This window comes from Haliotis rufescens, unplaced genomic scaffold (assembly GCF_023055435.1).
Source record: "Haliotis rufescens isolate VD_foot unplaced genomic scaffold, xgHalRufe1.0.p SCAF_9, whole genome shotgun sequence".
Lineage (NCBI taxonomy): Eukaryota > Metazoa > Mollusca > Gastropoda > Lepetellida > Haliotidae > Haliotis > Haliotis rufescens.
The window spans coordinates 28494001-28510621 of NW_025964383.1; the positions used below are offsets into that span (position 1 = coordinate 28494001).

Here is a 16621-nt window from a genome sequence, read left to right on the forward strand (position 1 = left end):
CATGCCTCTGTCCATTCATGAAACAGTTGAACTCCTATAGGGGTTACCGTATCAGTGTTTACTGGATATTTCAATCTTTATTTGTTGTTCTAATATCATCAAAACTTGATCCTTAGGAAACTTAGCAGTGTTCCGCAAGTTTGTCCATTTTCCAAAGGTGACATTCGCCTGCTTATTTTACAGATTTATCAGAGCGAAACAATTTGCTCAGTTTACTAATTTTTGTGTGGATATACTTCTTGGCATCTTGTAATGTCCTCAACAAAAGCTTTCACTTTTACGCAATTCCTACTATGTGAGGCTCAGCACTTATCAGTCAACCCTCATTTGAATGGTGGCGAAATTTGGAGATTGGAAAATATATCAGTGTCTCAAAAATATAGATGGGTTCTTACTTAAACTACGATGGAGGTATTGTAATACCAGTTTGCATGTATTAAGACCTAGCATATTATTTCCCATGCTTACAGGCTGCATTTGAAACAAATACACCACCTGGCAGCATACTCTTGTGACCAGGTATTCCCTGTTGATTTAAATGGACAAAATTTACTAGCGTGCTGTCATCAAATATCTCCAGCTGAAATGACAAACTCCAAAAGCCACACTTTCGGGCATGGTGTCAACTTTGGGGGATTATGCTCCTTCATTTTACCACTCAGGAACATGTTGATACATTAAATGATATGATTAGGAGATCGACGTTGTAACATGAATGTTAATTAAATTCGATATTAAGGAGGAACTAATTTACTGGGCGCATGACGCAACAAAACTGTCGTCTCGTCGTGCTTACCTTTGACAAGATGCATGATATGGGATGCCGAGAAACCGATGACTGGTTTCGAGGTACTCCAATAATGATGGTTCATTTTACGAAAGGGGTGGTCACATGTTCAAGCCAATTTCTCAGAAAAAAGCAAACAGGAAACATCACAAATTCAATTCTTTATCACAGTTCATCATCTCTCATAACTTCTTTGAGAGGCATTTAGAAGTTGGAGTACTAAGTAAGGATAAGATATATGAATGAACAACTTCTTTATTACAATTAGGAGCGACGTTTCGGTGTTGGTCCACTTGCTTGATAACGATGTCTAACACCGTTATCACTTGCTTGATAAGGGTGTTAGAACCTACACCGAAACGTCGCTCCTAATTGTAATAAAGAAGTTGTTCATCCATATATCTTATCCTTCCAACACAGTAATAATCAATCATGATAACCGTGTAATAGGGAAACAAGATAGCATGTATGCTTTATCAACCGCATGTGATCTTGATGGGGACAGTGAAGCAAGTTACCTGTAAAGGTAGGCGTGTTGTCTCATCTCGAACCCCATACACAGAACTGTTCAAATTTCAGGGCCACATCTTTGATATATGTGCCAATACACTAGCTGGATTCCTAACATAGTACATATACTTGTGTTCATAAACTGTAAATTCGTACTTCGTGACAACAGCACCTTCCAACATTCGTTTTACAACGAGCACGGGCCAGCCATATTTACACACCATGGACCAGTGTAGATCCGGGGTAGAATAGGTCTTCAGCAACCCATGCTTGCCGTTAAAACGCGACTATGCTTGTCGTAAAAGGCGACTAAAGGGATCGGGTGGTCAGGCTCGCTGATTAGGTTGATGCATGTCATCGTTCCCATTTGCGCGGATCGATGCTCATGATGTCAATCACTTGATTGTCTGGTCCACACTCGATTATTCTACAGACCGCCGTCACATAGCTGGAATATTGCCGAGTGCAGCGTTAAACCACAAACAAACAAACAAACAAAAGAAACCATGACGTGTGTTAACTGCTGCTAAATTGTGTATGGGCAACTGCTGCTAAATTGTGTATGGGCAACTGTCGTGTTGCTTGACACATGAACTTGTTACAACTGCGCGATATCACCAAGCACATTGTGAGTTCCAGTTCTAACGGTAGTCCCAGTGAAAATTAGGTGTTACCTGTTTCATTGTCTTTGATCGGCATGCATTTTCATCATATTCTAATGAGAACTCTTTGACATCAGTATCAATGGTGTGTGAAATATACAGAGAATACTGCATTCTGTCTGCTTTGATACAACTTTTACAACGTCGACGGGTCATTTTCACCTTAATGGCTAGGTAGTACAGCCCCCTTCTCCTTGATAGCTTCCTTCAGATAAGACTTGATCTCTTCATAATGAGACCCGTGAAGATTCTGGGGTAGAATACATCTTCAGCAGCCCATGCTTGCCGTAAAAGGTGACTATGCTTGTCGTAAAAGGGGACCATGCTTGTCGTAAAAGGCGACTAACGGGATCGGGTGGTCAGGCTCGCTGACTTGGTTGATGCATGTCATCGATCCCAATTGCGTTGATCGATGTTCATGATATTAATCACATGATTGTCTGGGCCAGACACGATTATTTACAGACCGCCGTCATATAGCTGCAATATTGCTAAGTGCGGCGTTAAACAACAAACCAACCAACCAACTCTTCATAATGACTTCTTAAAAACCGCAAAGGGTCAAACCTTTCTATGCCCTCCCCAGAGATGGTATGGGCCTTCATAGTCCCCTTGATGGCTTCTTGGCTACAAGGATAAGTTGTTCTCTGTAGGGTTTGTGAGTTATCTTGGTTATTAGTAACACCACCCCCTACTTGTTTGGGATGAATGTGCTATGTTGATATGCCGTTGTAAATTATCTCTCCTGTTGAGTTTCAGGCTACAGTTTGGGCAGGAATACCGGGTATTATGGTAAAAAGCAGCTCTGTGTCTGTCTAGGTTAAATGTTGAGGTGTAGATTTCCAACAGTCATTACAGGTGTATGCTTTCTTGACTGGTGCCATGATATCTGATCCTAAATAATTTTAGATATAAAGATTAAATCATTTACTCTGTTAGCATATTGAACATATGCACATTGCATTTATGCTATGTAGTATGGGGAAATAATATTGCAGTTGTATATACCATGTCTTCTCATTAAGACTTTTGTGTTTTTATGAGCGTTTGTTGGGGGTAACTGAAAAACTGTTCTATAACTAATTAATTAACCATTATAAATTATCATTATGATATTACATTTATTTTGTTATATTAATCTATATTAGTTTTTTTTAATACCATTATTAACTATGCATAAGTTATTTGTATAGGGTCTCACTGTTCTACCTCTTCGTACTCAATGGTTTATTCAATTGGTGATTGTCTGTGCTCTGTTCAACGAGAAACACCTTTTCATGGCTCAGTATCTTCATGGAATTATGGGTATATAGAAATAACATAAACTAACATTTATTACATAATTATACAATACATAAGGTCTGAAAATATATGGATTCTCGAACTGAATATTGACGTGTTTGTGTATATGTCTATAATAGCTGATTCACTGACATGTCATGATTATGAGATAGTAGCACCCTTAGAAATCCGAGGGCCAACTTTTATGTCTCTAGTAACAAATGCATTGCGAATATTGTGGGTCCATCTGAGAATGGAATGCTACCTCACTATATCCGAAGGTAACTCTATAACAGGGGTAGTAATCAAAACAATGAATTATTCATGATCTATTAGAACACTGACATGCTAATCATGGATACGTGATAACGCCCTTAGACAACCAATTGCCGACTTTGGTTGTTAATATCCATAGATGTGTAGCGAATATTACGGGTCGGATTCTCCATCTATGAACGTAGCATTACCACACCGTGACTAACATGTCTCGAGGTGACCCTAGACTGATCTCCAAATGAGAGTTGACACCTCCATAACATCTCATTCAATCGGGCACAAAGCCAACAGTCGATGTCTAGGACGGTGCCTATAATTAATAACATTTACACTATAAATACTGAATTTCAATTATTGTAAAATGTAAGACTAAAATCGCATATGACCTACTTATTTCAAAACCTTCCCATTATAGAATTCATAACATATCAATTACAAGTAATGTTAGTTTAACATAATGTCTTGGCGTATTATAGTTTTGCATGTTAGGTGTTTTGAAGAGTATGGCTACATTTTTGTCAGTATTGATTTTAGAACCCCATGTATTTGCCCATGTGTCAATATCATTGAGTGCTTGTTGGATGTATTCCTGCGCTGTATCTAGTGTTTTGTGTGAAGTCCAAAGTGATGCGTTGTCTGCAAATTTAGCTGGTTTGATTGTTGAGCGGATGTCTGTGAATATGTCATCGATCATAAGATTGACAAGTGTTGGAGAAAGGACACTGCCTTGAGGTGTACCGTTTTGGATGGGATGTGGGTCAGAAAGTGTGTTGTTTACTTTTACAGTTATGGTGCTATTTTTGAGAAAGTTGTGTATGAAGTTTAACATGCGTCCTTTAATATTTTTGTTTGACAATTTAGTGATTAGACCGTCATTCCAGATCATGTCAAAGGCTTTTGAGAAGTCGATAAATATAGCTAGAAGATAGTGTTTGTTAGCCTGGGCTACACTGATGTCGTGTTCAATTCGAATGATGTGATCTAGGGTGGTTCTGTTTGGCGTGAACCCGCTCTGGGGTGCATGTAAGAAATTAGTGTGGAAGTCTTTTTTTTTATTATTGTTCCAAGGTTTTTCACATTTTTGATGTGAGTGATATGGGTCTGTATGATTCTGGGTTCTGTGGGGGTTTGTTTGGTTTTTTGATTGGGATTACAAGTGCTTGTATCCATGTCGTAGGTACTTGTGCGGTATCCCGGATTGCATTGAGGAGTTTCAGTAGTAGAAGCCTCTCTTCGTTTTATTGTGCTTGTGCGGACGTCAGAGAAGACAACCTCTTGCCCGCTGGGTATTATCAAAACTAGCCCTCATATATACATTGTCTGTGCTTTCATAGCCGACTTCATATATGCAATGTGTTTTTGTGATGGATTATTATCCCAAACTCTAATGTATTTCAATAGTTGAGATAAAGATGTAACTTATTTCAATACATCTGTATGAAAAACTGAAAAAAACAGTAATCCGACTGATTTTATATATGTGATATAATGTTCAAATTTAAACAGTCAACAGAGAATTACATATTTCACATGTATTTGTTGCGACTTTTACCTTACTGCTTTCACTAGAGTCAGATAATAATATATAGAAAGCATAAACGTCAATGATTTTATGTTAATTCTCTCAAGGACAGAAAAATATCATATTTGACAACGTATACTAAACACACATAAATATCCAACATGGCCGCTGTGCAGTATGTATATCTCACATGCCTTGGTTGCATTCATTGCAAAGCGAGAGAGTGAGCCAGCTAGAAGCCAGCCAGTCGTTAGGGTGACCTAATCTTAACAAACACCTCGGTCGCACTGAAACGAGCCTGTTGACCTGACATTTAGTATTACAGTTAGACGCTTTGTTGACACGCGAAAAATGCACCGAGATAGTGTGAATATTGAGACATAAATGAATCGGGATATGTACAGCTTTAGTTTTTGGATATTCATATTTTGTAAAGGTTAACTAGTGTGGGATAGCTCCCCAACTCAATCTAACCTAAATGTACTGGGGATAATAAATATGTACATAGACGTCATATACTCTTGTCGTTTGTTGATGAAAATGTATTTTCAATCGATCTGTCATTCAAAATGGCGGACGGTTCAGTCGTGTATATAGTGACCTATATTTAACTGTAAAGGGGAATTCCCCCCTATGATCATGGAAAGAGGACTTGAGGAGAACATTTTAAATCGATTTTCCCATTGACTTAACATGGGCGGGGTTGAGCCAAAACAATAAAAAAGACCACTACTTTGATGCCTGCAGAAGTGTGCTGCCTGGTTGTGTATTTGGTTCAAATTAAGCCTGTAAACATGGACAGTAGTGTACTTAATACATGCAAACAGTTAAGGATGTACTATACATCCGCCGTAGTGAGGCTCAGACTTTTTCAGCCACGGCTCGTGTATAAATTATCCTTATCTATATATATATGTATCTTTAAGCCCGACAAATCATAATCAAAAACGAAATTAGATCGTGTGATACAATTCTACATATGTAATCGCAAGAGTGTCCGACCGGTTCCGTTTTGAGTTATATGTTCTTCCCGCAGTAAATACAACATGCCCTTGATTGTAGTAACAATGAGTAGACATTTATATGAGTTTTGACACCATGATCAACTTTTGACGAGTTGACATGTTGAAGGTTTTGTGTAGGTTTTCATTCATTGTGAACTTTCAAGAGCGTTTAAAAAAAAAATGCAGTTGGAAATATTTAACTCAGCACTTCCTCAACCACTCCAGCCACTGGTGTTCGTAAGTCAGTGAACAACCTCAGCTTTCACACTTCCTGTATGATATGAGGCTCAGATGCACGCTTCATTATATAAATAAATAAAATATCAGAATCATATGTTTTCAAACAAGGGGAAACTTGAAAAAGCATACCAGCAAAATCGCGGCATATCATTTGTGAGGAGACCCCAAAGTCAAGCATATGTCTACCACCTTGGTGAAATCCAAGAGTAGGATGTTTGCAATTGCAATAAACAAACAATTACTTTTCATGCAGACTGTGTGAGTGGGTACCGGTAGAACAGGAAATGTTTCCCCTTTTCGCATAAACCCGATTACTGATTTTAAGCGATCAATTCATGTACGTGTCTTCTCCCATAACAGGACTTGATCTTCAATCGCCAGCAGTGGTTTATTCGCAGTGGTTTATTTTTTTCACCAAATCTGATTGGCTGGCTGAGAGTGGAGAGTTGTGTCATCGCGTTTTGATTGGCAGGCTAAAAATAATTGACGGAACTATTTTCGGATCGGGGATACCCGAGGTCGTCTAGTACAGGAAATCCCCAGCTGGCGAAACATTTCCGTAGTGACGATGTTTCCATTGCCCAAAGTTGGTGACTGAGAGAAAACTTGTGGGGGTAGGAGGGGTGTGATATGAGGAGATATATCAGAGAATTTCGGCTTCCCAATGTACCAGATTCAGTTGCAGAATGAGAAAATAAACACTCAGATAATTTGGATCTAAAGCAATACTCAATTTAAATGCAGGAAACGATCAATCTTTGCCGGACGGACCGTACATCTCACGACCAAGATGTTTTGCAACCACAGCAGATGTTTCCCCTTTCAACAGGTGGAGTTTATCCAGATCAATATAATTAATGTATTTTGGCCTATAATTATTTGGTATCTTTGAAACATGAAGATTTCAATTATTTAAACACACTATCTCAGGAAATTAAGAAACTCATTATGAAAAAACAGCATTACCCCGTTTAAACTTGAATGTATTAAGTCATACCTAAATCTAAGTAAACTCCAGAAGGTAATATATGTATTTATATTTTTTCTTTACTATTTTGATTTATTATAGGAAGCAGACAAAATGACGAGGATAAAGATGGTGGGCACCAATCAACCTTAGGTATTTTTTTCAAAAACAATATTCTTTTTTTTTTCAACAATGATGTACATTTTTTGCATCTTAAAATATATTTTTTGTATTTTAGATAGGATGAAATAATCTCAAAATGAATTTCATATTATTAGTTTTAAGTAGAAACTCAATATCACAGTTAATTATTTCAGAATTAACAGACAATACAGAGTATTAAGACATGTAGAATTAGGTTTGTCTCAAGTATATTCTGGGGCGGTCGGGTAGCCTAGTGGTTAAAGCGTTCGCTCGTCACGCAGAAGACCCGGGTTCGATTCCCGACATGGGTACAATGTGGGAAGCCCATTTCTGGTGTCCCCCGCCGTGATATTGCTGGAATATTGCTAAAAGCGGCGTAAAACCATACTAACTCACTCAAGTATATTATTTAAACCAAAGATTTATTATTTACCATGAATACTGAAAAAAACACCTCTATAATAATGCAATTGTTATTATATCATAGCAGATAAAGAGCCCCAATATGCATAGCTAGCTTAATTTTAATGATAATTATTTAGCATTTCTTGAGATGATAAACTGGACATATGACAAAATAAGAAATGTATTTTTATTTATTATTCTCCCATTACAAGGTTTACAGTGGTTTATTTTTTTCACATGATCTAATTGGCTGCCTGGGAGTGGAAAGCTGTGTCGCTATTTTAATCAGAGACCTTAAATTATTTTCATGTGTAAATTTTCAGAACATGGTAAGTAAAGAAAAACTCAAATTTATGGATGATGAAGAAATGACCAACAAGAGGTCTTCGTATAACATTTTACCATAAACCTCTTTTCTATACATTAGCAATGTCTAATTTTAATTTTGATACTTTTTACAATTTTTTTTTACATATGAACAGGTCACTAAAATACATATTCATTGTTGTGTCTTGTTTTCATGAAGATAAAAAGAAGTAAATGTTAATTTTAAATTACCTATTATCAGTAAGTCTTAACTTCTAATCTGATAAAATAACAAAATAATAAAGTTTGGAGGTAACTGTTGCAGTAAAATAACAATGTAAAATTACAAGGGTATTAAAATGCAAATATTTGTAGAGCTACTGAAATGATAATTCATTGTTTACATATATCATATGTATTTATGTTTCACACACGATAAATTATTGTGCTTGTCAAATTCACATTTTTTCTTGTCATTCACAAATATGGGGAAATTAGATGACTCATTTAGTAACATTTTTGGTGTCATGATGTTAAATATTATGTTCAAAAGAAAAATTGTCCACTGAATAAGTTTTTTTTTTATATAATAAAAACAAATGTGCTCACCATGTTTGGGAACCAAAAAAAATTAAAAAAATTATGACACGAAATAATCATCATTTTAATATTAAATTATTCACTGTAAAATTAGTTTTAAAGAGGAAAATTCGTCTAAAAATAGTACAATCCATTGATGGATTTGAGAAGATGTAATCAGCTGATCAGTTGCCTGAGTTGGTATTTATAGAATCTTGCCTGATCAATTCTGCTGACAGTTCCTTGTGCCCTTGTTTTTCGTTAACAATATTTCACAATATACAAGACAATATTTAATTTCCTCTTAATTGGGTTTAAAACATTTGTTTCTAGCGAACAAATAAACGAATAATGTATTTACATACACTAAAAAGGTGGGCCTATTTAGTGTTGCGCATTGAGAATGATAGTCACGGCCAGACGAATGCAAATAAAGTTATGGGCCGAGTAATCCAAAACCATTAACAAATATCAAATCACATTACTAATTCTCAAAACGTTACTCCCATCAGCTTTTAATAGTTAACAAAAAAACATAACATGAATGCTAACAAGTGGCTTGCCTGTCATGGAAAACTCGTGTGAGTTGTCTTCGCTAGATCCTTTTTACCTGGTTATGGTGCAGTTGTCTCACTGAGCATATTCGAAAACGAGGCTGGGAGGAATCCCGAGTGGTTACTAAACACGGGAAATCTTCAACTACGAGCTCGACTTTTTTATGGCGTATTGTTATGGGAGGAAAAGGATTAACCACTGTGTTCGGTTGTTACCGAAAACTCTACACACTCGTGATTAATCTGCCACAATTAGAACTCGGCAAAGCCTCGTTCTAATCGTGACAGGTTAATCACTCGTGTGTAGGATTTTCGGTAACAACCAAACACGGTGGTTAATCCTCTATATCACTAACTTCTCTATTACGCCCTGTGGAATCTGTTGTGGCAGATATCGAGACTGATTATTCTCTGGGGAGAAGTTGTCTGTAGACCAAGGAGCATTATCAGAACGAATCTAAACTAAGCGGCAAAAGAAAGTATAGGTTGGTAATTTGTAATTTTCCTTAAAACAGCGATAACAAGTGGAAAGTGGGTATTGGGAATATGACTGCCCAGGAACAGATACCCAAAAGCACCTCACCCGAACGCACCACCTTTGACGGCGCTCGTGCGGTGACAAAAAATGGTGAAACAGGTTTCCCGCCTATGGCATAAACTGCACGTGCATGTTAGCTGTATACATGCGTTCGTCTGCAGGGTATAACCACACGTGATGAAAACACACAAAAGAAATGCCACGACTGTCACAGGAGCAGAGAGAGAGAGAGAGAGCCATCGGTATGGCCGAAATGGGGGCAACACATGTCCAAATTGCCAGAAGGTTTGGTTGTACACCATTGACAGTAGCCAGGCTGATTCAACGGTACAGGCAGACAGGGAGGACACAGGACTTGCCTAGATCCGGACGACCCCGAGTGACAACACCACTGGAAGACGGTCAGATACGGCTCATTCACCTGCGAAACAGATTCGTAACGGCGACGGCAACGGCAGCAACAGCCAACGTACGGTACTATCACGACTTCGTGCTGCTGGAATCCGAGCATATCGTCCTTTCCGAGGAATGGTACTGACCGCTCAACATCGACGCCTGAGACCGCGATGGGCGAGGCAGGTTCGAGGCTGGCAAGTGAGAAATTGGCGTCGAGTGCTGTTTACTGATGAAAGTCGGTTTAACTTGTTTCGAAATGACGGCAGAGAACGAGTTTATCGACGCAGAGGTGAACGTTTGGCTCCGGAGTGTATTCGAGGGGTCCATCCATTCGGCGGGGGAGGTGTCATGTCGTGGGGCGGTATTTGTGGAGATCAGAAGACTGATTTGGTGATTATACAGGGAAACCTGAACGCAGTATAGAGATCAAGTGTTACAGCCAGTTGTGCTTCCGTTCTTACAAAACCAACAGCAGGGGACATTGTTTCAACACGACAATGCCAGGCCCCATACTGCAAGACTGACTCGGAACTATCTAAACCAGCAGAACGTTGACGTTTTGCCCTGGCCTGCCCACTCACCCGATATGAATCCTATTGAACATCTGTGGGACAATCTTGACAGACAGATTGGAGCACGCCATCAGCCTCCCGTCAACAGACAAGAATTGCAGCAGGCCCTGAGAGACGAGTGGCAACGGATTCCAGTCCACGTCATCAGAAGACTGACGTCATCGAAGTGGCGGCGTATTACAGCATGCATTTAGGCAGCTGGAGGTCATACACGCTATTGAAAGCAACTGTGTCGACAATGAACTTGTGGTGTGTCTGACAATTTTTTGGTGACATTTCAGACAACTTTTGAAAATGAAATTTCTTACCCCACCATTGTTTACCTTGAGCTTACATTACCTGTGATTGCACAATTTCATTCAAACTGTGCTTGATCAATCATTTGATACCCCTCCCTAAATTATATTATAAGTCACAACAAAACCTCTTCTTTGTTATTTTTTTTATCGATCATGGAACTCGACCTATACTTTCTTTTGCCGCCCAGTTTAGTATGCGAATGAACGTTTTCCCGATTCTGGCACCCCTACAAGCACAACACGAATTGCGGTGCCTTAAACCTCTGAGGCACCTGTGCCTACTGATTTTGGTTGATGTTGAATGGCGTTTCTGATGAATAGTAAAGAGACTGTTATCTTGAAGTTAGAGTAATAATTCCGACTCACTGTATCAGGAAACGTACTGATAACATGTGTATTTCACGATTTCATGTTGAAACTTTGTTTATATGTTGGGAAAGTATCTAGCTTAGTGCACATAATACTGTGTTCATTTGTTAGTTGGCCATCTATTGTGAATACTGATGTCAGTACTTCAATCTAAATAACTTTACAGATGATGCAGCTGCAAAATACCAATATGATCGCCCGAGTGAGAAGATCGGTGGTTATTCAACAAAACGAGTAAGTATCAGTATGAGTAACTCTTTCAAACCATAGAATCAGTATGTGCAAGTTAGGATAACCAACAATGAAGGGAGGGCACTGGCTATCTCGTCGTCTGACGTGCTACAATTGAGAGTTGCATCCCTTAGGCCTACCTTCAAGAAACCTATTATCGTGACTTCCAAGCCCATATTCGCCCTGTTGTCAAAACTAGACACATGCCCGGCAAACACCAGTAGTGCAGGACCGTACCCGGGGTCGCAAGCCAGCAAGGGTTATCTCCCCTTACCGGATGCGCGAAGAGGGGCATGCAGGGTCATGCGTGCACCTCCAAGATGTCCTCACGTCCGTTTCCGGGAGGGCGTGCGCATGCCTCCAAGATGGCGGCACGTTCGGTTCCGGAGAGGCGTTCGCCTCCCTCCAAGGTGGGCGAGGAGGAGGAGGACGTAAAAAGCGCACGTAAAATCCTCCACTGAAGCAAGTAAGGCTATCGTGGGCAATGGGATTTGGTAAGCAGAGGGAGGAGGAGGAGGAGGAGGAGGAGGAGGGTTCTTTTGTTTTGTTGTTGTTGGCAAAGCAATAATGAAAGTATTCTTTTGGGAGAGTTTGGTGGCCTTGAAAAGGGATTTCATTGCGGCATGCAGCTAAGAAGATGGGCTCCCCACGACGATCCTTGGGTGGAACACCTCAAGTGGTCCCCTCACTGCGCCTACCTCAAGCTGACCGGGCTGGTGAGACGCAAGTAGAACGTGGCAGCTACTACTTTCTGCCACTCTCTGTGCGATAATGCTAATGCGAATCAGAGCAACGCGAATGAGGAAGCTTCCCCCGCCTTCCTAGGATGCAGTTTCCGTTCCTGTTCCCGTTCCCGTTCCAGATTTTATTCTTCTCCAAACGGCCCTTTTCAGGGCCATTCAACTCTCCCGAAAGAACACTTTCGTCATTGCTTTAACAACAACAACAACAACAACAACAACAACAACAACAACAACAGGAACCCCCCTCCTCCTCACACTGCTTGCCAAACCCTGCTATATCATGAGCATGTGTTTATGAATCACTATCAAATAGTAATGATAACAACCTCAATCACTTAAGATATTGAAATGCTTAATTCAATATTATTCAAATATTTTTATTGAACATGATCACGTTAGACTGTGGTTCACATTGAGTAGTCTGATCACTCCCGCGATAAAGTTGTCAACATGGGGACTATAATCAATATCCCCGACTACTGATTAACGCAATTCATTGGGAAACCTCATTTACTGTTTCATTATTTGTCACAACCCTTCCAGTCCTGTCAACCACTGCCTTCACTTCTGCATCACGCTATACTTTTTCCCATGGATTGTTGTCTGGGTTTGTCTGGTAAGTTCAAACATAAATTCATGAATATTTCTTATCAGATTAAATCGTCCTTATTGTATATGTAACTCAGCAAACATAATTTTGATTTTAGAGTGATTTTATAAAACAGTGACATTATTACATTTTGTTTTAAAGTCTCTAAAAGCATTTTAGTATGTTTTGGTATTTCAATCGTGTTGACGTTGCAGACGATGATGCAGCCGTCACAAACTGAGATCATCGTGGCACAACAGATGGAGATTGTTGATGAGAAACGGTAAGCATTGTTTTACTCTCATCACCAACCACGGGTGGCCCAGTCGTCTAAGGCGCCGCGATTCGCTGTGCAGAGTTGCGTCCCTTGGGCACGCCAGAAACCTATGATTGTGGGTTCGAATCCCGGTTCGCCCCGATTATGTTTCTAGGTTTGTCAGCACCATACCCGTGCTCGTGGGTTTCTCCGAAGTGGTAAACGTCTGAGACCTGTATCACTTCGGGCTTTCCTCCCACATTAAGCTGACACGCCGCGATATAACTGGAATAATGTTAAAAGCGGCGTTAAACCTAACTCACTCACTCATCACCAACCACCCTAGCACATGTTTGCGCACCATCGGGATCGGATGTTCAAAATTATTTTCATTCAGACATCATGTCATCTTAGTCGAATTTCATGATTATGTGCCCTTGTCCAAAATCACAATCAGTCTAAAAACTCATCATCCAATGATTTTCTTTTTATTGTCCGTCATGGTAGACTGATGGCTAATTCAACATTTCGTCGCTCTCGTTAGGGGTTTCATCATAGTGTATTTTCATGTATGTTTGTAAGATGTCTCCATTATTTGCAGACCTGTCAACCACCTCCTGCATCTTTGCATCACAATAAACTTTCCTCCGTGGATTATAGTGTGGGTTTGCCTGGTAAGCTGATATAGGCACATTCAAAACTCGTTCATCCCGTACCTCTCTGCGTGAAGAGGCCTGCATAGAAGGTACAGTCAGGTTAACCCTGATCGATACTTGACGGTCCAATCAAATTAAAGGATGTGTAGGTTCTTGGGCCAATCAAAAGTCAGCTTTCTAAAACATTTGAATGTCATTAAGCCGCCTCGATTCGAAAATTTCGATTTTAACAAACGGAAACGAACGTGAAGAAATGTCCACAACAATATAATGGTCTCATTTATGTTCGGCACAAGCCGATTAACGTTGTTTTCGAGATACAGAAATCAAATATGATGGTCTGAATGCTACGCTCAATCGGAACAAGAATTTAGAAGCCTGCACGCTGATTGATTCATTAGAAGTTTACTCGTCGTGTCCTTCCGCGAACGTGTCCTCAGATCTTCATGCATAGAGGTATCGTTTCGAAGTAACAGATCTGATTTTAATGGGATTGCAGGTTTTTTCTGTATCTAATTTCTAAAATGTTCGATAGGAAGTACATTCCTAAATAAAATTAATAAAATATCAAGTTTGTTATAAAATTTATTTGTCGTTCTTTTTCAGATTATTGGGGATCGAATGTAGACATTGTTCCGCGACCATCTGTACGGTGTGAAGTGCCTGATTGGTTATCTGGACATCGTGAATACAGATTGTCCCCCAAACTATCATAATTTTGAAGGCTACCACGTGAAAGTGGTGGCATATAGTCCTATTCAGAACACGTGATTAACTTGAATCAAGTGGTACCAACAGTCCGGTACCTCGAATGTTTAGGTCGCATTTGCTTTATAGATATTTAACATATCTTTTCTTGAGTAAATGTGTAATTTATTGTGCTACGGTACGAGCGACTCTTATTTGCAGTCTTGAGATCAGAAGAATAGTCATCACTCTTCAGTCGTTCTATTCCCAGTCGATGTTTACCTCTGACAGAAATTAACCCCAACTGGTTTGACTTCATACCATATTTCAACCTTGTGTTCAAGTCCTAAAATTTAACGAGAGGCTCGTCTTGGACGTCTTTGAGTTTGTTCGTTTCTTATCGAGAGAGGGAGGTTGTTTATGTAAGTCTCACTTTCTGTACAGACATGCATGTATCATGCAGATTACATTCTTTCTGTAATTAAAACAGGTAAGTAGCTGCATGTATAGAGACCACTCGGAGACGGTGCCACCGGTGGGACAGGACATGCTCATCTTTTCACCTTGTATCATCACTATTTGATAGTGATTCATGACCACATGCTTATAGTATATTCGGAATCGTACATGGACTCTTTATAGAGCGTTCTTATGATTATGAAAATGTTTTTGTCGCTTATATATACTGAGTCAAATTAAAAACTTCACATTTTTAAACGTAATCCTATATATGATATACAACGGACAAATGTATCAGAGAAGGGTAATTTTTACTCATTAATGTCCAAAGAAGGATTTTAATTAACGGTGGTAACCATAATCTGTTCCAAGCACCTACGGTATTCGGTAATAACATCAACAGTTTAAATCATAAGTCCCAAGCACGAGAATCTGATGGCACGCAAGTTCAGTAGCGTGTATGGCCACCATGTGCGTTGACAACTGCCACACAACGCCTCCGCATGGACCTTGTGATGCTTGTGAACACATGATTGGGAAGACGACGCCATTGTTGCTGCAAAATGGTGCCAATATCTTGCAAATTCTGTGGGTGGTTCTGGAAAGTGCGCAGACTTCTGCCAAAAGCATCCCAGACGTGTTCGATGGGATTGAGGTCGGGAGACCTTGACGGCCAGTCCATGACGTTGACTCCCGCATTCTGAAGGAAATTCCTTGTCAAAATTTCTGTGTGGGGTCTGGCATTGTCGTGTTGGAAGATCAAACCGGGTCCATGTGCTGCCATAAAAGGCAGAAGTTCTGGTGCCAGTACCTGGTCGCGGTAAGCATCAGCGTTGAGGTTGCCACGGATGACAAGAAGCCTGGAACGTACATTGCCACAGAAAGCACCCCACACCATGACACTTCCGCCTTGAAATCTGTCAACTTCCTGTACACAACACTGGGCGTAACGTTCATGACGGCGCCTCCACACCCCGCCCTACCATCAGCAAATCGAAGATTAAATCGGGATTCATCACTGAAGACGACTTGATTCCAATTCCTCTGAGTCCATCGTAAGTGTAGCTGTGCCCACAATTGACGTTGACGTCTGTGTAATTGAGTCAGAATCGGCCCGCAGTATGGCCGTCGTGCTTGAAGGTGAGCAGTTCTCAGACGGTTTCGAACAGTTTGCGCACTCAGTCTACCCCTAAACAGTTCATTTCTGGTTGATGTAGCCGTCAAGGCCGGAGGTGACGTAAGACAATCTGACGATTCTCTGCATGTGACGTCACACGTGGTCGACCTGGCCGAGGGCGGTCAGCGGTGGTACCCGTTTGCTGTAGACACGTCTGTAAATCATAAACAGTCCGTCGACTACAACCCATCGTCCTTGCGACTTCAGCTACGGACGTTCCCGTCTGCAACATGCCGATGGCACGTTCACGTTGCACATTTGAAAGGCGTGGCATGACAAATGGCCGTAAAGACTTTTGTTTTCTTGTGTTTTTCCTTTTTTTGTTAATGACTGCTAACAAGTATGGCTGAAAACACGTGCGGTATTATGGTCACGTGACCTGTTGTAGGTGAAAAAACACTTTTGCCACTAT

General features: G+C 40.1%; 1 protein-coding gene across 2 annotated transcripts; it reads left to right on the top strand.

Moving 5' to 3' along the window:
* The first annotated feature begins 1189 nt into the window (after positions 1-1189).
* Positions 1190-15220, top strand: LOC124130584. 2 transcript variants are annotated; one of them, XM_046493683.2, is made up of 6 exons: positions 1190-1313; positions 11578-11645; positions 12929-13001; positions 13190-13257; positions 13832-13904; positions 14493-15220. In XM_046493683.2, exons 2-6 carry the CDS (start codon positions 11578-11580, stop codon positions 14511-14513), a joined length of 303 nt encoding a protein of 100 aa, XP_046349639.1. In that variant the 5' UTR covers positions 1190-1313; the 3' UTR covers positions 14514-15220. The 2 variants fall into 2 exon arrangements, with proteins under 2 accessions (XP_046349639.1, XP_046349645.1); XM_046493689.2 differs by lacking the exon at positions 1190-1313 and adding an exon at positions 4516-4539.
* Positions 15221-16621: the final 1401 nt, after the last annotated feature.